Source organism: Mesoplodon bidens, assembly GCF_964165515.1.
Source record: "Mesoplodon bidens genome assembly, chromosome: 3".
NCBI classification, from domain to species: Eukaryota; Metazoa; Chordata; class Mammalia; order Artiodactyla; family Ziphiidae; genus Mesoplodon; species Mesoplodon bidens.
The window spans coordinates 8,501,170-8,525,784 of NC_138178.1; the positions used below are offsets into that span (position 1 = coordinate 8,501,170).

The 24,615-nt window shown below is 42.5% G+C and overlaps 1 protein-coding gene across 5 annotated transcripts in view; it reads left to right on the forward strand.

Moving 5' to 3' along the window:
- BEND7 (BEN domain containing 7) overlaps positions 1 to 24,615 on the forward strand; it is a 77,857-nt gene that overhangs the window by 25,732 nt on the left and 27,510 nt on the right. For all 5 annotated transcript variants that reach the window (XM_081226980.1, XM_081226981.1, XM_081226982.1 and 2 more), the window contains 3 exons: positions 1,399 to 1,521; positions 5,454 to 5,719; positions 16,832 to 17,057. In XM_081226980.1, coding sequence (XP_081083106.1) covers positions 1,399 to 1,521; positions 5,454 to 5,719; positions 16,832 to 17,057 — 615 coding nt within the window. The remainder of the gene's footprint in view (positions 1 to 1,398; positions 1,522 to 5,453; positions 5,720 to 16,831; positions 17,058 to 24,615) is intronic.

Consider the following 24,615-nt stretch of genomic DNA (forward strand, 5'->3'; position numbering starts at 1 on the left):
TAGACTTGGGATAGTGACTAGGAATATTCTACAACGTCCTCCTAACTCTACTGCCATGGGAGAAATGATTAGAGAACTAAAATAGCCTTAGGTATGTATGAAGTTAGTAAGCCTCACATCAATAAGTGTCATGTGAACGATGTTCTGTTTTCCAGGATGCAACAAGGATAGTGGATTTACTTGGGAAAATGTTAGTAATGGTAAAAGTTGAAAACCTGAATTCCCCCATATTCATTTAAAAATAGATCTTTTTGTGTTGCTTGCTTGCATATTTTCGATAGGAATGCATTTGGTGTGTCACGGGAATTATCTGCAGTTTTAAAGTTGTAACATCTCCATTTGCTACAACTCTGAATGTAAATAATTATGCTGCTCCAAACCTTAAGTATATCCACAAATAATGCATATTGCAGGATGTAAATTACATTTAATGGATACTAAAAGATATCACTGGACCAAAACCTTAGGACTTCCCTCTTCCACCTGTGAAAAAACCGTAGTGATAGCAATCTCTTATCCTGATCCACTTAAAGGTAGCAGGGTTGGAAACTGAGACTGGGAGAACTGCGCTGAAAGCGTGATTTTCCAAATGTCCCGTGTTATTACAGGGATAATAGGAAGATATTTGTTTACATGTAAGGGAGACAGAATAGGATAGCTTTATGAAGGAAAAGACACTAAATTTAAACAGTGGAAAAGAGACTAAAGTGAAATTAAAGAACTGGGAATGGAAAAAAGATGTAGAAGGATCTCTTTCATGAAGCTGGAGAAAATCCAACACCCCAGCACCCTCTAAACCCTCAAGTTCAAATGGATCCTCCCAGACCCTCCTGCCCCCGCTTTCTCCATCCCAGACATACCACACCCAGAGTGAAAGTTTAATGTGTTGACCGTTCTTAATTTTTGGAATAACATGCTTAATGATAAAACTATTGTTTAAACAGACACATTTAATTCTTACTATGAACCCTCAGGACATATCCAGCTACCAGGTTTGTTTTTTTTTTTTTTGGTAGCACTGTTCTCAGAGCTAGTTTTTTGTGCAATAGCATGAGTGTGTTTCTAGTGAATTTTTCTGGAATTGTTATCTGAGAGGAACTGGGGTGTCAGTAGGGAGGCCTGCCGTGACAGTGAATTGTGTGTGTCCGTTCACGCAGGCTCTGCCAGCCCGAGACACAGCACACACCTGACAGTAGAGAAGCCTGGATAATTAGATGAAGTCAGACCCCAAACTTTAGGCTGTCCAAATTACTGGGTACGTTTTCCTCAGGCACGATTTCATAGTTAACTGCACAGGCTTCAGAAGCCTGTCACGGTACCTTCCTTTTTTTTTTTTTTTTTTTCTCTTTATAATCTTGCTGTTGCTTGGCGTCCGTCATTGTTTTCTTTCATGCTCAGGAGAACTTCCAGTGGTGAATTCGTCCGTTGGATCAAACTGCTGTACTTGTAACTGCCAGTCAACGTTGCAGGCCATCCTCCAGGAACTCAAGACCATGCGGAAACTGATGCAGATTCAGGCAGGTACGAAGATCAGGCCTTGGCTGGAGGCCTCGGGTTTTGAATGCCTATGTGACATCTCCAGTCAGGATGTTCATGGTGCTTTGATTACTCTCTGCTTCCCTCCTTGCTATCTTTTGGGGTTTTTTTTAAAAAAATTTTTTACTGGAGTATACTGGATGACATGCTTCTTCAATTAGCCCTTTTCTCCACTTTTTCTACAACCCATCTTCCCATTAGCAACTCTAACAAACGCTTTATGGCTGGTACATGTGCTCCGGATACCCCACCCCGACTCCCCACACTTCACAAATGTCAGCTAATTAAACTTTGAAACAGTTATACCCGAAAGCAGGCAGAGCGCTCAGGCTCATTTTCCTAATGGGAATCAACAAGAACGTTCACGTCAGGGACGGGGGTGAGAACGGCTCATCTCCCCTCCTGAGGGGCTCGGTTTGGGGGCCGCGTGCATCTCACACACTCCCGCTCCTGCACAAGTCCCCCCCACACACACACACGTGTGCGTGCGCGCCCCCCGCACTGGGCTCCGTGTGACAGGTGGGGAGCCACGCATTTTTGTGCACACGAAGGAGCCCTTAGGAAGCATGGGCTCCGCTGGTGAAGATTCCAGAGCATCAGCTGACAAGAAACGTTGGCCCTCGGGCCCTGCTTGTGGCTTTTCTCCTTAACATTCAGGTCAGAGGAGCTCAGAGACACCTCCTGTTTTGTCTTTTTATTTACACGACGCTTTTTTTGTTCTCGCCCCTGTTGGACAAGTTGGAGCAGTGAACTTGCAGTTTGGGGTCAGAGTCCCAGTTTCTCCTGTCCTAGCTTGTTTAACTTCTCTGAACCTCAGATTTCTCATCTGTAACTGGAGTATTAATATCTAACTCACAGGGTTGTTGTGAAAATGGAATGAGATAGTAAATGGAAATGAACTCTGTAAAGCATGATCCGAGCCTCAGCTATTTCGTTAGCGTTGTTATGAAGACCTGGAGCATTTCATAGAGGTCTAGAAGTCTAGGTCCTTATTATAGTGGATGTGTTTTCTTGTCTCCACAATTAGGGGAGGAAAAAAAGGACCTTTTTGTGACAGGTACAGAAAGTAACAAATCATTTTATTAAGCCCTCCCCCTCGCCTGGGAAAGCTGCTCCTTGAGCAGGAAAATAGCACCGTCTTTTATGACTATCATCCCTACCCCCCTTTTCTCTGTAAAGGTGTTCAGAAAGGTCACTGTTCAGAAATCGTACTTGGTGCCGTTTAGTGAATTCTAGTAAAATTTTAATATTCAATGATGCGGTTTGATGTAAAAAGCTTCCTACTAAAACATATCAGTCACCCTAGATCACGTGAAAGTAAAACGGGCAAAAGGCTTTCTGAGAAGCGACATCTAATTTTATGTGCTGGATTTGGTCTTATCCCAAGGGAAAAAAAATAAGCAGTTTGGTCAGGCCAGTAAGCATTTAACTCACCTTGTTCCACCAGGATAATCTGTGTTCTTATTAACCTGGTAAAGGCTAACATCTGCTAAATAAGGAGCTCAGAAAGAAAGGTTACTTCATTCGGTACAGATTCTTTCCTCAGTGGAAGAATTTGTTAGCACTTAACAAAATGTGCGTATGAAATTGTAATGATTTATTTTGTTACTTAAGCTCCTTACTCCTGAAACGGCAAACTACAAATTGCAACCATGTATATCTTTGACTGAAGCCTTTTTAGGATCTATTAAGTAAATGCCGGTCTGTCACCCTGTTTTCTTTTCTAAACCTCTGCATATTTGGGTGGTAAACAACTCCAAAACTGTAGGAGAACCCAAAGGATAAACTGAATAAATGACTCTCCTTTTCTTAAACTTAAGAATTTGGGTTGCGTGCGTAGATTTACTTAAGGTTTATTGCCTATAAAACGTAGATTTCAATGCTATTTAGAAAGTTTCACCTTTACTTCAGGGAGAAAGCCAGGACTAAGATCAAGCGATAAGATCTGGATACAAAAGACTACGGCTGGCTCTGTCCAGGCTTGCGGAAGGAGGAGAAAAACTTAAACAGTACCTGTGTTCTTTAAACTTAAATCATTTTGCTTTTAATTTTGGAAAGTGAGGCTGGAGTCCTAGACCGTAGATAATTGCTTCGGTTGTCCATCTGACTTTCCGATGGAGACCCAGCCGCCTCGGGTGAAAATTTGGACCAAACAGAGAAAAGTTCCTGTCCGGCTTGCATAGTAGGATCACTTGAGGAGCTTTAAAAAAAAATCCTGATGCCCAAGCATCACCCCTGGAAATTCCAATTCAAATTAATCTGGGGCGAGGCTGAGGCACTGGCTTTTTTTTTTTTTTTAAGCTCCAGGGTGATTCTAACGTGTAGCCGAGGTCGAGAACCGGTGAGCTAGACTGATTACTGCATGGGCAGTCAAAAAACTTCTCTGCTCATTCTGCAGTGCAAGTAGTTTGTTTCTAATACTTATTTATAAATTTCTGTCCAGCCTAGAGATGCAGATACCAAGTTCAGAGTACAAATATTCTTTATTTACAACCTGATAGGAAATGATCCATATTATGTGCATGTAAAGATCTTTAGATTTTCATTTGGCTTATTTTTAGAGGTGTACTTCTGTTAAAAAAAAAAAAAAGCATCTATGTCTTGTGGTTGTATTTATCAAACCATATTAACACATGAAGATTTAAGTAATAATGCCATATTTTCCTACTAAACTTTGCATCAGAGTATTTATTTATTTATTTATGTATTTATGTATTCGGCTGCGTTGGGTCTTCGTTGCTGCGCGCGAGCTTTCTCTAGTTGCGGGGAGCGGGGGCTACTCTTCGTTGCAGTGCATGTGCTTCTCACTGCGGTGGCTTCTCTTGTTGCGGAGCGCGGGCCCTAGGCGTGCGGGCTTCAGTAGTTGCAGCACGCAGGCCCTGGAGCTCAAGGGCTTCAGTAGTTGCAACACTCGGGCTTCAGTAGTTGTGGCTCGCGGGCTCTAGAGCGCAGGCTCAGTAGTTGTAGCGCACGGGCTTAGTTGCTCCGTGGCATGGGGGATCTTCCCACGCCAGGGCTCGAACCTGTGTCCCCTGCATTGGCAGGCAGATTCCTAACCACTGTGCCACCAGGGAAGTCCCCAGAATATTTTTAAATGGTTAATAAACATTACTTCTCGAAGGGCACCTATGAGAACTGTAATTAGCATCCTTGGTTCCCTTAAGTACATAGGCAGCATCAGCACCCAGTTCTTGATGGGTGCTTTTCGTCTTTGGCACTCAAACTGTTTCTGGGTCTTACTGATTTGCTCTCCTTGTACAGGATTATAGCCTTCCTCTTTTTCAGCTACATGAAACTGAGGCAGAGAGAAGCAGCCTGGTCGGAACCCAGGAGAGTAGTGTGTGGAGATAGTTGATGTGTGGGACAGCATTGGTTTGTGAGACCGGAGTAACTGGACCTGAAATTGACCGGCAGGCCTGGCCCACATGCTGACTGGTCATTCCTGAATGATGCTTTTGATCAGCTTTGCCCCAGTGACCGTCCTTGCTCAGGCTTTGTCAGTTTTGGCACCTGCAGGTTGCTGGCTACTGATCAGTTTAACCTCAAGTGACAACTGGAATATTCCTGAGATGGGCTTGCCAGAAAGCATGAACATCCACACCGCCATTTAATTTCCGGAGTTCTCAGTTACACAAGAGTGTCCTGGGATGCATAAAGTCGTGCTTCAGTGTTTTTTCAGAGCTCATCATCCTTCCTCCTGTTGATTACCCACCAGCACTTGGAGCAGAGTTTTCTCTTGGGTTTTTCTGCCTGGAGACCTTTAAGGCTGCATTTGGTTATCTCCAGGTCCAGCGTGAGGTTGATTTCAGTGTGCCTCGTCCTTGAGTGAACCCACTTCAGCCTCAGTTTATGAAGCAAGTACATACTCCTGAGTCAGAGACAAGTGCCTGTACCATATTTTTGTTTGTTGTTCACAGTTGGAACCCAGAACAGACAACAACCCCCAATTTCCCTTATCTGCTCCCAGCGAACCGCCGTCTCGCGCAAGAGAAATAAAAAGAAAAAAGTGCCCCTGAAGACTGTGGAACCTCTCACTGTGAAACAGAAGCCCAGTGCGTTAGAAGCCGAGAAGAAGGCGGTGGCGGCCCCCGAGAATCCCAGTCTCCCCTCGGCCGAGCACGCCTCCCCCAGGGAGAACCACATCCTAGGATTTGGCATCGTACTCGAATCACCAGCCTCTGATGTAAGTTGATGTTTTCTGGCTGCTGATGCTAATGTGTACCTTTGCCCTTAACTGGTTCTGCCCAAGAAAACCAGGGAAACTTGCAGAATACACGTGGGAAAGAGGAAAGGAAAACTCTTAATAATTTCCTTGCCCAGGATTTTCTCTTCTGAAAATCTTAGGCCTTATTTCCTTAAACATGTTTGCATTCTCTCCGAAAGGAGAAGGACGATGGAGGTCTACTCACTAATTTCGTTACCATTTTTAATTTTGAAGCAGCCCTTTTCAATTTCCTCAGCGTAGCGAGCTAGAAGAACATAATTAAATCCCTTGTAGATGGGCATAAGTGAACAGAACCCTACAGATAAGGTCACACCTTTCTAGAAACACAAACTAATAATAAAAAAAAAAGAGCAGTGGTGCTACTTCTATTTTACAGATGCAAGCCACACTGCTAATTAAGTTGCGGTGCCGTGCCACTGAGTCTGTGTAATGATAGGTTAACAGTCTGCAAAGGTTTTTCTATTTAAGTATCATCGCTAGAAGGTCGTCGCAGCCCAAGGTGCTGAATGACATCTAAGACGTTCGTCTGACTTACCATTTTACAGTCACACGGCCATAAACGAACTTCTTCAGTAATGTGCTCTGTCGGCCACGGCGTACTCTCCTTGCAGTACCTTGATCTGAGTACACTGATGCCGTGAACCCCAACTCGTTGGGAGAGTTCCTGAAATAAACAAGGATGGGTGAGCTATTATTACGAGATGGCATAGGATGAGAATCCCGCTGAGAACTCCCACAGACCTATATAGGATGAGAGTTTGGCCCTACCACTTCAACTTTAAATAAGAAATACATTGCTATTTTAAATCAGTTGTTCCTTTCAAGTTGCAGAAAGACAGTCTACTAGCATGGGTCTTTAAAAAAGGGAGGCAACAAAAAGAATCATCTCGTGACTTGGTTAGACTAGAAAATCATTTGACCTTTTACCCAATCCTTGGCTTGAGGGGTTCCTGTTTATTTGTTTCTTTACCCACGAACACACACACAATTGTTAAGAAGTTCTTCTAGACTAAAAACTTAGTTTTAAAAAATCATTAATGACGACAGCATTCTACCCTGGACCAGCTGGCTCCTTTGATCCTACCCCACTGTTACTGCAGCTGAGGCCCTGGTTTCAAAGCCCACGTGGATCACACATTTGGAAGCAGAGGTAAATGATTCCAGAACACAAAGTCCATTCAGTCTGAAGCAGTTTTCATAATACTTTTACATTTTTCTTGAATTTTTTAGGCCTTCTTTTCTGTGATAGGCATTGATGTATCAGGAGCTGTCATTTGAGTTGTGAAAATCTTCTCCTGCATGAGTCGATCTAATGCTAATAATTGAACTTGTTCCTTTTTAAAAAATTTTTAAGGTCTAAATGTACTTCAGAGATAAATTGAGAAAGATCTGTTAAAGGCTTTATGTATATTAGTGAAATAGAATTTTTCTTATCTTTACCAATATCAGTATTGTAATTTAAGTACCAAAAAATAATTTGCTTTTTATTCATGATGGTTTTTGCTAACAAGAGGTATTAAATTTAATAAAGCACATTCAGAATTGTCCATGTAAACTCAGTTAGGTGCTGACTGTCTTAGACTGAAGAATAACATGCTTCTAAAGAAAAGCCAAAGCATACATAGATATTATCTTTACATTATCCAACTGATATGCCCTTTGATTCATCTATTCCACGGAAATTGTCACTGCACCTAGAGGACCACGCAGTGAGTCCCATCATTAGAAATTTTGTCCCCGGCTAGTCTTGCTGGCATGGATGAGGCTGGCCCTTTAGGCGATGAGACCATCAGTGCTAAGGCGTGTAAATTTAGGTGCCCTTCTAGTCTTTTATTATTTCTTAGCCGTGAGCCTTTTAAGCTTTGGTGGAAGCCCAGAGGAGAAAACAGAAAATAGATCATAATCTTGTAGGAATTATTCTATAAAATCCATCGGAGAAAAGGTAATATAACTGGATTATATATAAGAAGATGGGCATCGTGTATCTGAAGACCGGCTCTGAAAAGTACCCAGTGCTGGGACGATTAAGTCCAAAGTTATAGGATTGGGCGTGTGGTCCACTGTAGTTAGAGCAGCTGTGTGGCCTGCACTGATAGCAGATGATGATATCAACATGGGATCGAGTCAGACAGTGAAAGCCCTGACGTGTCCTGCCGAGGCCCTTGGGCCTTTTTTATCTTGTGGGCACTAGGGAGCCATTGCAGATTTCAAGTAGAGGAATAATCATACCTGTGTTTAGAATGGAAGCTGGAACAGCACTGTGGATGACTGATAAATATAGAAAAGAGACTAGAGGCAAAGAGACCAGGAGGAAGATAATTCCAGGCAGCCAGGCAAGAGACGGGGAGGGTCTGTACGTGAGCAGTGAGCCTCCAGGGACAGAGAAATGAGAGGCACCCGGGGGTGCCCACCCAGAGGACTTGGTGACTCAGGAGAAGTAAGGCCCACAGTTCTATCCTGGAAAACGAGGCTGGTTACTAGATGGTACTGATTTCCTTGACTGAGACAGGGAGGGCAGAGCAGAAGCAGGCCTTCAGTGCTGGATGGGAAGTAAAAAGAAGCTGAGTGTCCTCAAAAGGTCATTAGACGTTTGGAACACAGGAGAAAGATTGGAGCAAGAAGCAATGAAAAAAGGACACATAAAACCTGTGCTTTATTGCTTTTTAAATGTAAAAAAAAATTACTGTAAATTGTTTAAAGTTCACAATGCATTATCTTTTTTTATGCTGTGACTTTTAGAGTCACCCAAATACAAATTTGTGTATCTAGGCACAGGCACGAACATGAGGGGCTGTAGATCACTGCAGGTGGACCGCCGACCCTCTGACCCCTGACGGGTATCCCTGCTCAGTGCAGAGAAACAGGGAACCCCGATGAAAACCAGCTACAGTCCAGCACCTCAGGGTGCTGTCAGCACTAAATGACCTAGAGCACATGGGGGAAGTCCTCCTGCGGTGCCTGGCACATAGAAGGTACTCAGTAAGTAGATGGCCAAACATCTCCATTTGTGTTGAGCACAATATACAAAATCACCTTTTAAAACTTCGGGTCTAGGACTTGGCGTCACTCAGAACCCTCTCCTCAGTTTAACTCCTATTTTCTTGTTCTTTCCCTGTTATCCCTCACTGTGCACACATCCCCCTACCCAAAGCACCAATATGATTTCAACAATCCTTTATAGGACTTGCTATACCAGTTTGTAATTATTTACATGGTTTCCTCTCCTTCCCCCTTGGCTTCTCAAGGGCAGGGAATAAATTTAAAAAATTATAATAATAATAGCATTAATAGTAGTAGTAGTAGTAGTAGTAGTAGTAGTGTTTGTGTGCCATCCTCTGCCAAATAATTTTTCAAATTTCAGCCTTACTCTCTGAGGTATTATTATTATCCTCAGTTTATAGATGAGGAGACGGTGGCATAAAGGGCTTAAGTAGCCTGCTCGAGCCCACAAAGCCAGAAAGGTGGAGCTGGTTCCCAGACCAGGGCTGAGCGTGCCCTTACCCACTGAGTGCCAGACTTGGGCCCCTGCTCTAGCCCTGTTCTTGAACTTGACCACCACTCACTAACTGTTCATGAGACGATCGTAACACAAAGGAGACCTGAAAGGTTAGACTGTGGCTGTGTATGCTGTTTACTTGGAAGTCTCTGGGGGAGACCTTCATGGTTAAGGGTGCAGCCTCTGAGGTCAGAATGCCCGGGCTAGAAGCTCAGCTGTGTGACCCCGAGCAGGTGCACCCAGCCTCGCCTCCCTCAGTTTTCTCTCCATAAAATGGGAATCATGATAGTGCTAACCTCAGAGATGGGGCTGGCTGGAAGAGTTAAATGGAGACATCTATGTAAAGCACTTAGAATAGTACCTGGTATGTTTTAAGCACTCAGTAAATACTGGGTCTTTTTTAAACCTTAGCAGTCCTAGCTAAGTACCTTTATAGGGATAAATATACATGTTTGTTAAGTAAACTTATGTGTACCTATACATGAACAAATACACATGAGCTAGTAGTGTTTTTAAAAAGAGAGTGGCCAGAAATCCTGCCCCTCTTTGGGGGCAGGATTACTTGACCCATTTTAAGTTAGCACATTAAATAAAATTGAAACCTGAACTACACAGAAGCAAAAGCAGAAACCCCAAACCAAATTTCAGATTTAAATACAATATTTAATTCTTTCTTTAGGAGTTCCCAACCCAGTACTCTACCAGTACTCAGACAAGACAGTTGTGAATTTTTTACAGTCACTGTTTTTCCCTACCAAGTTGGATTTATTGGTTTTTCAGGGCAGATATACGTGGTTTAGGTTTATTTCCTTGTTGTTGCTTCTTGTTTGGCTTGTTCTTTGGCCACGGTGAAACACTAGCATCAGTTCTTTAAAATATTTCAAAATGTTTTTAAAAAACATAGGAAGTGTTTTTCTATTTGTTGTCGTTACTGTGAATATTTTCCAGTAATCCTAGGCAACACAGAAGTTATCAGAAGATACAGCTGTGGATATCCATCAACTTAAGATAATTCTGTTAAAGTTTATGTCATTCTTAAAATAAATAATTTAAAATGCATTGGTGCTTTCAACATAAATAGCTCCTGAATTCAGAATCTGTTTTCTTAATTTCTTCTTAGCCCAATAAATAAAGTAATCCACTGGGAACTGGTAAAGCAAATCAATCAAGCAAGTGATTTTTTAATTTATTCATCGACACACTGAAATTAAGGCAGTAATATGCCTGAGAGTTTAAGTTCTAGTGCACACTGCCGGGGTTCACATCCTTGCTTCACCACTTATTAGCTGGATAACCTTAAAGAAGTTACCTAATCTCTCTAAACCTTAGTTTTTGCATCTACAGAGTGGGGATCACAAAAGTGGCCGCTTCATAGGATGATGAGAATTAAATTAGAAAACCCATGTAATGCGCGTTAGCCTAGGGCTTGGACTACAGTAAGTAGCACAGACATGCTAATGGTAGCGCCATTTTCCAGGGCTACTGAAATGAATGAAGTAGTCCTCGCCCTTCAAGTACACCATATGAGGAAAACACATCAACAGTCATCACAGGGCAGTAGGATGTAAGGCTAGCAGGCTGTCCAAGTGGAGCTGGCCTCTGCCCAGAGGGTTCAGGACTGGCTCTCCGCGGTGGACATCTTCTCTGAGGAGCAGTTTCAGTGGAGTTGTGATGGAAGAAGCTATAGACTGCAGTGGTTGAAGTCTTATGTGTTAAACATTCTGGCTCAAATAGCTTGAGCATAACTCCAGCCCAGGTCCTCAGTCCTTAATTTACCACCTGAGAAAGGAGGCTGCTGAAACCGTCCCTGAACGACTTGGCAGTGTCTCCTTATGCAAAAGGGCACGGAGGCGCGCTCAAGGAGCCAAACTGTACTGTCGTTTTAAAAATTACTTAATTCATTAATTAATTCATTTGTATTTACTTATTTTTCTTTATTTTTTATTTTTTGTTTGCTTTATAACAAATTTAATCAGTTAGATATATACACATGTGTTCCCATATCCCCTCCCTCTTGAGTCTCCCTCCCACCCTCCCTATCCCACCCCTCCAGGAGGTCCCAAAGCACCGACCTGATCTCCCTGTGCTCTGCGGCTGCTTCCCGCTAGCTATCTACCTTGCGTTTGGTAGTGTATATATGTCCATGCCGCTCTTTCACTTTGTCACAGCTGACCCTTCCCCCTCCCCATATCCTCAAGTCCATTCTCTAGTAAGTCTGTGTCTGTATTCCCGTCTTGCCCCTAGGTTCTTCATGACATTTATTTATTTATTTTATTTTATTTTTTTGGCCACGCCACGAGGCTTGCGGGATCTTAGTTCCCCGACCAGGGATCAAACCCAGGGCCCCAGCAGTGAAAGCACCAAGTCCTAACCATGGACCGCGAGGGAATTCCCCCTGTGAAATTCTTAGTTCTATCAAAATTTTGTCGAATAAAAATCCATCATTGACTTAATAATCCAGAATTGGCTCTTTAATGACTTCCTATAATTATCATCCTATTCAGCGTTCAGTATGTGCTAGTCTAGAGATTACGCCTACTCTTGGATGGAACTCTTGCCTGAGCATTTGTTACTTGCCTTTTTACACAATGGTTCCACCCACCATGGGGCCTCTGCCCACTTCACGCAGTGGTTCTCTGTTCTGCCACGTCCCCAGGCCACGCTGTTTTGAGCTATGCCAGCTGGACCAACGAGAGCAGGCCCGCCTTCCAATCCAGTGGGTTCTTGGGGCTGCCCAGCTTATTGGCCATGATCTTGGAGTGGCATTTAATAAACAGTAATGGTAATACTTGCTAAATCTACCTGGAGCAGACCTGAGTTATAGGGAACAATTTCAGTTTTTCTCAAACAGAAGCAGATTGCATTTGTGAGCAAAATACAATCAATTATGAGGGGGCTTTGTGTGTGTGTTTTTAATTTCATAAACTAAAGCTCATTTTGGTAGAAGCACATCTAGTACACCACTAAATAAATACTAAGTGAGAAAAAAGGATCATTGTATAGGATAATATTATGAACAGAAAGGTTGAATTTATAGCTTTTAAACATTCTTAAAAATTTTGTTATATGTTTTCAGTCCAAATCCTGCCTTTTCATCCACAGTTTTCTTGTAGATTTCAGTCTTGAGCCAGTCTGAAACTTGACTAGGTAGCAAGTCAAGTGTCAGAACTATTGTGTATCATTAACCAGTTTGCAATTAAAAATCTGGGGCTAATGCCCAATATGAACATTCATGCACGTCCTTTTACTCTTTTAACCAATGACCACAGGGAGCTTTTTTACATGTCTTACTGTAATTTGCTACTGACAATACCTTATATAAAATAGCCAATATCAGAAATATTCCCTGTGTGATTAATTTGTTATGATTGCCTTAAAATAGTTTTACGTTTTTTCTTTAGATTATATAGAGGAGTCACATGATATATTCAGAGAGACTTAGGGGAAAATCTTTTAGTCAACCAGGTGTTATGGGATCCCCCCAGCCAAACTAGATCTTGACCCCAACTACTTCTAAGCAAAGGGAGACCACAGTTGAAATGCAGAGAGAAACAAGATGGTTAATGTTCACAGGCCTGGGTCCAAGAACATTTTCAAGAGTCCTCATGACTACATGCAGTTTTTGCCTCCCGAACTTCACTGGGTGTAAGATAGGAAAATTCAACATTTGATGCATAACTGTGCTAAGTGGCTGAGGTACTGAAACTCGGCAAGACATACATGGAAATCCAAATTTATAGTGGGAATACAGACTCTTAATTCTTTTTTTTTTTTTTTTTTTTTTTGAGGTACGTGGGCCTCTCACTGTTGTGGCCTCTCCTGTTGCGGAGCACAGGCTCCAGACGCACAGGCCCAGCGGCCATGGCTCACGGGCGCAGCCGCTCTGCGGCATGTGGGATCTTCCCGGACCGGGGCACGAACCCGTGTCCCCTGCATTGGCAGGCGGACTCTCAACCACTGCGCCACCAGGGAAGCCCCAGACTCTTAATTCTTAAAATGGTGACCCCAAGTGTCGTAAATCCTGCCCCATACTTTGGATGTCATCATTTAAAGATCATATTACTTCAGTAATCAATAGAATCTGTAAATTAGTGTATTAGCTGTCTGTCCGCACTCGAGTATCAAATAGTAGTTCTGTCAAAGGAAGTGTAGCTTTTAAAATGATATTCATCTGGAATAGTAGTGGTTTCTATCATAGCCATCGTCAGTAAGCAGAGAGGTCTCGCTTCGACTAGACAGTAAACAAAAAGAAGAGATTCAAGCATACAATTAAAGAGTTTTAACCTGTTTTTAAATATAAGTGCAAAGTTGTGGATCATTACACGGCTGTAATCCACCTGCCATTATATTTCTAAAGTGGAAGAAATAAAAAGGTTTCAGAGTAAAAATTTGAGATTAATCCACTTTCTATCTTTTCTTCATGTCTCAGGACGTAAATCTCCCCTCTTTTTTTTTTTTTTTTTAAAGGAATTGGTTCGTTGCGTTGTGGCCCCTTAGTGCTCGCCGACAACCAGCTAAGAAACTTGCATGAAAGAAAGCATGCGAGAAGCAGGGAGGGGCAGAGACCAGTCACCTTGGCCTCTGCTGCTGGCCTCCACCTAATAAAACTGACTCCTTTGTAAGGGACGCATAGGCCAGTTCATGTTCCTTGATCTGGAAGGAGCGCTCCAAAATAACAACAACCGCCTGGCAGTAGAAAGTAGAACACGAAGCATCAACAGCTTCTGCATCGGGAGAGCATCTCAGAAATCAAAATGCTACTCTGACCCCATAGGCAGTCTCTCGGCTCCACAGAAACCTCCAGAGACTTAGTTTTAGGGGTTGCAGCAGATGCCAGAAAGAGCAACTGCATCTCTCTCCTAAATCCTACCTCCAGGGCCCTGATAAAATGCTATCCTGGCCCCCTAACCAAAACCCCTTCCCCCCTCACCAACCAAATGCTGCCTAATGGTCTGTACCCCTCTTGTAGCACTTATCATTCTCCACTTTGTATGCTGGGGGTTTATGAACGTGTCTCGTCTAGTGAGCCCGACCTTAAACTCCTTCCACACGGAGGATGCTGAGTAAATATCGATTGATTGAGCCAGGGCAGTGTTCTCTAGGTAGCCTGCTCCCTGAGCTAGCATGGGCCCTGCGGGGAGAAGACTGGCGTGCCGGACCCGGGCAGGGCAGACTCCACACATGCTTCCTTTATGTGGGGATAAAAGACCTCGAAATCAATACTAGTCATTTTGAATGAATTCTTACATAGTGTTTTGTTGATTCTGAGAAAAATCTATCAGGCGCTAGTTGGGTGTTTGGCATTCTGAATGCAAAAGACAGTACACATTCTGATGAGAAACACAAACTCCCGACTAAATAAATGCAGTGTGAAAAGTGCCAGAAACATAGCTCGTAGAAATTACTCTGCATAGTGAAGAAAGAAGTGGCTAGTTCTGCCTGGTGGCTAGTTTAGGTCAGAGTCTCTCAAACTGGGTCCAAGTCCATTCAGATAGCTGAATTTTAAACACCTGCTTGGGGGTACCAGAATCCAGCAGAGATACCTGAACGAGAGAAGATGGTATGGTATCTTTCCCTTTTCTCTCTTGCAAATTTAAGGGCTACTGTACCACCGCCCCCCCCCAGCCCGGGTCCTCAAATAGCTGTGAGTTGCTGTTTCTATAAAGTAGACTGCGGTCCTTTTTTTTGTTAATGGCATCCAGATGATACAGGAGTGCTTAGCAAAAATCTGTGGTCAGTTCATTTAGCATAAAAGGTCTAAAGTCAGCCATAGCATGTACAAAATCAAATTCTGATTATAAATAAAATTTCATCTTCGATTTTGATGGTAGAATTCTCTCAATCCTAACATTGCTACATTGAATCATTCAGCCAACGTGCAGTGAGTGCCGAGTGTACAGCTGCTGTCCCAGGAGCTGGGGGCACAGAAGATCAGCCTCTGCAGACCCTCACCAGCACTGAGGTGCAAAAGTCAGGAAACCATCCAGCAGCACTGTGTTCATAGTGATATTTACCAAGCATTCAGAGACCAAAAGCCAAATGGCAAAGTAAAGCAGAGAAATGAGATGACTTTCTGGAAAATCCAGTTGAGAATTCCCTTTGGGAGCAACAGGGCCCCAAGTCATCCGCACGTCATCTGATTCATTTAAGCCCTTCTCTGAGCCCTTTACTCTGACCGCAGGACAAACAAAAATAATTCCTACTCTCCAGGAGAAAAACTAGTCCCAAATCCTCACATTTCTAATATGACTTAGAAAATCTAAAGTAGTATCAGGTTTGCAAAGTTTTAAATACAGTATCTAAGAAAAAGCTTTTATGATACATCCTAAGTGAAGTTTCCTTCTGACTTTTATTCTAACAAAAGTTTACCAACTGCATTTCTTCACCTTAAAGTTATTATTTTAAAGTGGTCGTGTTATTATCAACAGTAAATGACTTAGCAGTTTAGATAATGACTAATGAACTTTTATCTATTTAACAAGAGTTTATTGAGTGCCTACAATGTGCCAGGCCCTAGAGATAACGAAGACTGAGCTCCAGGCAACAGGAAGGGCCGTGATCTAGTCAATAATTATAATACGGTATGATAAACACAGTCATATAAGTATGTCAAGTATAAGTATGTCAAGTATATAAGTATAAGGAGGAGCATAGCTGCCTCCTCGGGAAAGAAACAGTTAGGAAAGGCTTTGAAAAGGAAATGGTGTGAGCTGGGTTGAAAGATGGGAAGGTGGGTTTAAACGTCCGTGGCATGTACATAGAGAATGTATTATCAGTGTCTGAGCTTATGTGGTAGAGTCCAAGTTGAAAGGGCCCTTATCAGCCTTCTGATCCAGTATCCCAGCCAGGAAATGCCCAGCAGGGAAGCACTGTGACTGGCACACTGGTTTTCCATTGGTGCTCTGGGATAGAGCTTCAGATTTTCCTCCCAAAAGCAGGGATCAGGGCACCTGCTCAGCATTTTCGTTTATATATTAGTTGACATAAGTTTTCACTGGAGGAAAAAAAAAATACAGCTCCACAGCTTAAAACCACTGGCCTAGTGCCAAGAGCATGGGACCTAGAGGGTAGCCTTGTGTTCGTGTCCTTAGGCAAATGAGGTCAAATTATTTAACGCAGGAGAAAGTGATCTGTAAATAGTAATGCACTGAGTACGTCTAAATTATTTTTAAGTCATTTTTGTTATGACCTCTTTGGGCCTGTGTTCCTTCCTTTACAAAATGAAGACGTTTCACCCAGAAGTCTCAAGTCCCCTGGGTAGCTCTAGAATTAAATGCTTTGGTAATTATCCAGCTTTCTCTTAACTTTTTCTAAGGACGAGAATGCTTTTTCAGTGTATCCTTTCCACTGCTTTTGACGAGACTTAATATTGGAATTAGAGCATCTCATTTGGTGAATTGTAACTAGTAGTTGGTTTTGTAAATCGCAAACACTGGCACACAAAGCTGAGGCTGTGTGCTTTGCAGAGTATATGGCCATTGCAAGAGCTAGTGATGTTTTTTTTGTTGCACGTATGCCCAAAGTTGGGTGCTTCAAATCTTGCTTTTAATGACATATTTATGTTCTTTTGGTAGCCAGAAGTGCAACTTGCTGAAGGCTTCGATGTGTTTATGCCTAAATCTCAGCTGGACTCTATACTGTCAAACTACACTCGCTCAGGAAGCCTTCTGTTTAGAAAACTGGTGTGTGCATTTTTTGATGACAAGACTTTGGCTAACTCCTTACCCAATGGGAAGAGGAAAAGAGGACTCAATGACAACCGGAAAGGACTAGACCAGAATATTGTGGGTGCAATAAAAGGTTGGTCTGCATCATTTCATTTTACGGGGTCTTTGTTAAGCTTTGCCTTCATTCCATAAAGATGCAGCTTCAAGTGTAGTAAATGAACTAGAGGCGAATTTAACTTGCCGCTGGCCATCTGCCCACCGGCCTGGCTTTTGGGGTGAGCTCCCTAACTCTCCGCCCCAAATACCACTAGAATTTGCTACTTCAAGGTGATGTTAATTTGTTAAAATCAGAATTTAAGAGCCAGTCTGATGTGCTGCAGAACTGAAAAGTTGTTCCTTAACTAACTTTGAAAATGAAAGTATTTTTTCCTTTCAGTCATTTCTAACTAAGAACTTCATCAAAACAGGATTTCTACTTAGATTTTCAGTTGTAAGTAAGAATAAAGCTGTGATGCTCTTTTGAAAAGAAGGTAAAAGAGTTCTCTCCAAAGTTCAGAAGTTGCTTTACTAGGTCACTGCTTCTAAATATACTTTAAATGGAAGTGAGCCCACTGTGAAGCCAGACCCTACTCGGCTCCTTCTGGTTTTGTGACATGGAGTCGTGCCAGTTACATGCAAACAAGTCCCTGGGTCTCCCCATTAACACCTGTGAAGGGGTGTCTGAATCCCACTGCGTTACGATAGCCACGCAGGCGCACGTATGTGTAGAGCCTCATTTACATCCAGGTCCACATCCTAGATGTACTGCATATTTTAAATTTAATTTTCCTTCTTACTTATTTCTTACTTTTAAAATGTCCTTGGGACTTCCCTGGTGGTCCAGTTGGTAAGACTCTGCGCTCCCAACGCAGGGGGCCCAGGTTCAATCCCTGGTCAGGGAACTAGATCCCACATAATGCAACTTAAAAAAAAAAAAAAAAAAAAAGATCCTGCATGCCGCAACTAAGACCTGGCACACAGCAAAAGTAAATAAATAAATATTTTAAAAAACAAAAAAATAAAATGCCCTTACGTAGGACTCTGATAAATGTAATTTTAGGTAACAGAAGTATTTAGATGTGACCTTCAGAAAGAAAGTAAATGAATTTGCAAATATAAATACAACTGCCATGAAAATGAAATTTCGGATCAGGCCTCAGTTACACCAGAATCACTGCTCGGGATGTCTCTCCTCGCCCGGGTTGCCGTGTTGTCTGGCTGTGGACTGACACACAGAGTGCTGCCCCCCAACCCCTGGTCCCCTCACTGTGCAAAATGAGTAAATGAATTCAATAGCACTTGGAGGGTACTTGGAATCCCACAATTAACTTTGCAAAATAATACGATTTTTAAATGGAGTTAGCAAGTACCAGGCAGCCTTTGTTCACGGCCAGAAGGACATGAGCCTTCATTAACAGAAAACTTCTCCTTCTCCAACAGAGTTTTTTCACTTAAAGTGACAGTTGAGTTGTATTAAGTAAGCTACAGAGATATCACAATCTGTGCCATTTCTGAAAAGAATGATTCAGCCTGAAGTGACACTAGAAACAAGATTACAGAATTTGACACATAGTCAATGATGTAACTAGGACTTGCTGAAGTGAAGAAGGTCCCATTTGGATTTACTATGGCTGGAACTTCTGGAAACATGGAGGGCAAGGCTGCTGATGCTTCTCATGCTGAAGCTTTTAAACCTGCTGCAATGTAGCCAGGGTTTGTTTCAATTTTCTTTTTTTCCAGGGCAGTATATTAACAATATGAAAGTGTTTAGAAATTAGGGAATCATAAATGACTGTGTTCCATTTCAATGACAGAAGAGTTTCCCTAATCATAGATGATAATGAAATGTATCATTACAAGTAGACTGATACGGGTTTTATGCTACCATTTTCAATCTAGACTGGACATCATACCATAGTTTGAAAAAGTATATTAGAAACAGAAATAGAAAACATCCCTTAATCATCTTCACAGCCCTCCTCTTTAGCTAGAAATAAACATGGCAATGAGGGCTCTTCTGCCCCTAGTGCATAATAAAGCAGATTATTCAAACCAAAGAACTTACACTTTTCATACTCGTTCTTTTATTGTTGAATTAAACCTGGCATTAAAAAATTCTTTTAGAACAACAAAGTAACTTTAAAACAGACGGAAATCCACCCATAAGGCACGAACAACCTAAGGCCACAGATATCGTATCTTCACTCGTTTACTTGCCGTGTTGATCCATAGAAATATTTCAATTTTGACTTTTTTTCCTTGATTACAAAAATAACACATGCTTGTAAAAAATCCAAACCATAAAAAAACATAGACAGCTGAAAGGCCTCCATCATCCTGCTCTTCAGAGGGTACCGTGTACATTCCTACAATCCTCATTCAAAGTATGAATGTGGCGTCAGGTTTGTCTCTCTTACGAAGACATCCTGTTCATACTGATCAGCCAACGTTCTACCTGATTTATTCTGACAATTTCTTACAAGCGCCTTGAGAAGAAGCTTTGTCTTCCTATTTTTTATTACCTGTTGCACTTCACCGAGCGCTCTCCACACGGTCGGGTTTCCATAAATACACGTTGGGTGAGTGAATGGACATAGGTTTTTATTTTTCATCTTGACTTTGCCCTTAACTTATTGACATCATGGGCCTAGTACTAAACATCCATCCTCAGGTCTTCTCACACCTAATTTGGAAGGATTGATGTCAAAATGTGGCTGTAAATTTCTACCACTTAATAAAGTGGTAGAAACAAACAAACAAAAAAAATGGAAACCAACACTGAATATAAATGTGAATACAATTCTCTTAATTCCCTAATATTTTTTTTCTTTTCATGCCGTACTTTGACTTGCTAAAAGTTTATTAACCCACACACTATACTATAAAGTGATTTTTGGAAGTAGCTATTCATTGAAGGTCTTTTTTTCTTTAACAAGAGAAAAAATCACACAAAATTTAATACCATGTATACATGGGAGAGACCCAGGAAATCTGAGCAACTCCTAATTGACGGTCTTATTGAATAAGTACACCCAGTTTTTCATGCTATTATTAGAGTTAAAAAAAGAAATTTATTTCCCTCACCAAGTCTTTCGAATCTGAGTAATCTGGCAAAGCGATAAAATTGTTTCTTTCTACATAGTAATGGCAAGGAGACTACTCATGTGACTACTGCTGTCTACCACATATTTTGAAAAGATTTTGCAAATACTAAATACTCAGTGTTTCTTCCTCCATCCTTTATGGGACAGTGCACCAATACTGTATTAATTTGATAAGTTCTACAACCTAGGAATATACATAGACTGGTTGATTTTATGAAACCTTCAGTAAAAACAACAGTGGAGGCTGGCTTTTGTTTCAGACAAAGTGATGAGGTTGGTTAAGACAAGAATGGGAAACAAGATAAGGAAAACCTGTAAAATGCTCATGAACAGGAACAGAAATGGACTGAAAAAGCAGAGTTTATCGTGGGATTGTTAACATATCTCTTCGTAGTTATAATTAATATTCCCCATGGTACAGTATCTTGAAAAATATGTATAAGCCTCTTTGTAGAGATCATGCTTTTCACAGTCTCATCTGTTTTATGGTAGGGACCACTTATTGGTAATTCACTAAAAATTCATTTATAGGTATGACCCAAGATGTTGATGATGAAAGGATCCTTAATTAGAAACTTTCACCTGAGCACTTTGAATTTAACTCTGGGAAGAAGCAACTTAGGCTCTTATTAAGTGGAGTCTTAGGTTTTGGTGCTAAGGATCGTTTAGTATCCTAGATTTAATTTGGAAATGATGTTACAGCCAGGATGCAGAATGGAGGTCAGGACCCAGGTGTACTCTCCTCCCTTTATGCTTTACCTGCCAAAGACCACCTAGTTCTTGGTGTCCTATGCCCAGGAGACCACACAGGGTGACCTAGTGAGGGTTATCAGATATTGACGTAATCACTGCACCTCTGAATGCTCTTCAGAAAGTGTAGTTGCAGTAAAGCCATTTTTAGAACCTGGGTTATGGTTTTTAATTCAGCTTCATAGTGATTAGCTGAGAAAGTTTTATTACTATCAAACTGCACTAGGTTTTGGAGTCCTCTCGCATTCAAAGGAAATGACGTCTCCTTATCAAGTGCAAGAACCACTCTACTACCCTTCGTTCACTCCATGTAGCACAAACTGCACTGCTGCTCTGGGGGAGCATCAGTGCTGCCGACCGGCCGGGATGGCCCGCGGGGATCAGAGCATCCCTGGGCGGGACCCCTCCTCAGGTGGTGGCGCTCCAAACCCTCGACTATGCTTCTGACACTTCGTGTGACCTCACCCTTTCATAGGCTCTGCTGAACAGACCACCAAAACCTCTCCTTTTATTCCAGCAACTCTAGAGACACGTAGGGTCTATATTTCCCATTTTGGAACTCCTTTATTTTCCATTTTTATTGTATATCGTCACTCATTTCCTTGGATTTATGCCCCAAAAGTGAATAGCTGTTTTCTATCTGATCTCAAATAGACTTTAATATGTTTGGGAGAGGAATCAACATCTGATTTCTTATTTCTTGATAGTAACTTCTGCGTGTTCTGAGAACTCCCTGTAAGAACAAGGCTGAAACATCAGCTTGGATTCGAATACCCCTACGATGTTGATGAGTTTAGTTCCATTTATGGGAGAGGAAACAGGCTCTGAGAAGTTAAGTAAACTTAAAGGAAACAACTAGTAAGTGGGAGAGCCAAGATTTAACCCCAGGCCTCTCTCACTCCAGAGCCCTTACTTCATACCTTCTATGAGGACTATATGAAAAGAAAGAAAGGAGTCTCAGCTTTAAATTTCTATCTTAAAATTTAGCACTTTGGATTCTTTATAAATTCCACTGGGAAGGTGGCCATACTAATGATTTTAAATGACTGCTCAGTTGTTGTGTTCTATTCAGAATGAATTTCTAGGTAAAGCTTAGCTGTCCTTCAGTTTATTAACTAGCTTCAGGGCAGGTCTTCCTTTGAAGACAGTGAGAATCAGTCCCGTCATAGTAGAGGGAAAAATAGAAGTGTGATCCCTTCCCTAGGGAAAGAGACTCTTCCAGTGCACAGAACCACAGAGAAAGAGTGTGCAGGTTGCCCTGCGTGGAAGTAGTCTTCCAGCGTTGTATGTAAATTCAATTCTAGTTGAAGTGTTTGGCCATTGGAACCAGTTGATAAATGCTTTCATTCAAGAAATCCTTTTGGAAAATGAATATTCATTTGTTAACTAATCTGTTCAGATTTTTACATATCAGATCAGCTTAAAACAGGATAGACCTGAATAATATATGACAACAAAATAATCTATAACGACTATTTAATGACATCAGATTCATAGCTTGTCTGTAACTATTACCTAGTTGTTGTTGTTTGCATTCCCCCTCTTTTTATGGAGGCCCAGTGACGGGTGGGTGATGTTGAGTCTTGGTCATTCCATACGCAGAGCCCTGTGTGTCCAGCCCCTTCCATAGCTGGTCTCATATTTCAGTGTGCACCAGAATTACCTGAGGTATTGGTTCAAAATTCCCAGATTTCTGGGTCCCATCCACGGAGATTAATTCAGTAGGTGTAGGGTAATCCCAGGAATCTGGATTTTGAGCAAGCACCTGCAGGTGACTGGGGCAGGCTGTTTCCAGACCACCCTGGGAAGAGCAGTGCCATCCCAGCTCCGACGCTAACCGCTGGTTCGATCGGTCACGATCTGTACTGGCTGCACAGCCCTCCTGCACACGTTCGTCTTCCTCTGTTGCTAAGAGCACTCCTTTTCTGTAGGCTGCCCTGCGTCTCTCCTGGAGCAAATGAGAAGATAACGTGTGTCAGCGGCTCTCATCCGATGACTCTCCGGGGCTTAAGCTGATTCTTCCCTGTTGTGTTACACAAGGGCCCTGGTTTCAGACGAGCCCGCAGTGCCTCCCAGGACTTGAGTGGTTATAACTGCCTCGTTTACCAAAGTGGAAGAGGAGCACCGCCAGACTTCAGCGCGAGTCTAGCAGGCGGAGCAATAAACAAATGTGTAGTTTTCTGTGAAGCTTTCTCATCACTACAGAAAATGTCATCTCCATTCTTGGCAAGCGCTCGGCCCGGCTCCCCGATGGCATATTTGAAGCACTGAGCCAGCCAACTTCCGCAGCAAACAGTGCGATACATAAGACCCTCTGGTCTTTGCCTCTTTTCCCATACTGGATAAGTCACAAGAGCACCAAAACGTTGGCAGTATTTTCACTGACCTCACAAACGTATAAATCATCAGCAGGCGTGGCGTTGCTGTTAACCACACTTGTGCTTACAACGCACCCACTGTGAGGCAGGAATGGGTGACAAAGACTAGAGAGGCGTGGCCCCTGACCTTCACGAGCGTGCAGTCCAGCGGAGTGACAGACGTGTAAACGGTGAGCCAGGACCTGGAACCGTCTCCAAGAGAGAACAGAATAAACGTCAAGTGCCCATCATTCACGGAGGGAGAAAGCACAGAGGCTGGAAGTCCCAGTAAGAGAAGGGCTCACGGAACAGGTGACATCAGAACCAGACCTTGAAGGATGAGCGGTGTCCCAGATGCAAAGAGAATGGAAGAGGTCAACTTACAGAATAATTTCAATGCGGTTTCAGTGAAGTAAGACACTGGGTGAAAGCCTTTCGCCTCCAGAACTGTTTAAAGTCTATTCTAAGCGTTGGGCCTTGAGTCCTCACCAACCCGTTCACCTTTAAGCGTTTAACTTCATGTATATCAATGCCATTGCAATGGACGCAAACACAGTTTGCCCCAGGGGTTTTCAGCTGGGGCTGTCCTTCTTAAAGCTGCCTCGGCCCCATCCCAGACTTAATGAACCAGAATCCTTCAGCTTGGGGCCAGAGAGAGTGGCAAGACTGTCCCTGCTTTGTCACTGGTCTTCCGTAAGCTCAGAAAAGGAACCTCTCCTTCCTCAAAATGACAACTCTATCCGCATAAGGAGCAAAGGGAAACGTGGAGACATTTGTTAAGAAGGAGTTTGTGGCTTTTGTTGATCTGTCTTCAGCCCATCACACCACGGATGGCAACCCATTGTGGATTAACTCGCAAGGACTCAGTTCTAAGTCCCGGTTACTGAATTCTCACCCAGCCTGCTTTTCATTACAGAAACAGCCTCCTGTCAAAAGAGATGAGTTTCTGTCGCACAAGCAGGGTCACTATAGCATGACTGTGTGTTTTGCAGCGTTATGGGCACCCTTCCCCTGGTGGACGTTGCCGATTTGTTTATTTATTATGACAGTTTTCTGGCAGAGGCAAGTCAATTGTCCCAAGGAAGGGGCGACTTTCTAATTTGCATCATGGCATGACGTGGGCTAGCCACAGCCCTGAACCTGGCAAACAGTGTTTTCTGTGTAGCCCATCTCTTTTTCCTTTAGATCCCTGAATTGTGTGGCTGATCTGAAACGCTCACGGGCATCTTCAGGTAATGCCACATCTCTCCTATTTTCTTTCCCACTGCTGGGAAGCAGAATTGGATAATGAGTCCAAAATTGGTCAAATTGCATTCCTCGTAGCTTTTCTCCTGGACCTATCGTTGGTGCTAGTGATCTGGCAATTATTTTAATTCATTTCCACGAAGGGTTATTGCCTCTCTCATACAAGGTATGCTGCAGAAATCTGAGAGATTCGGGA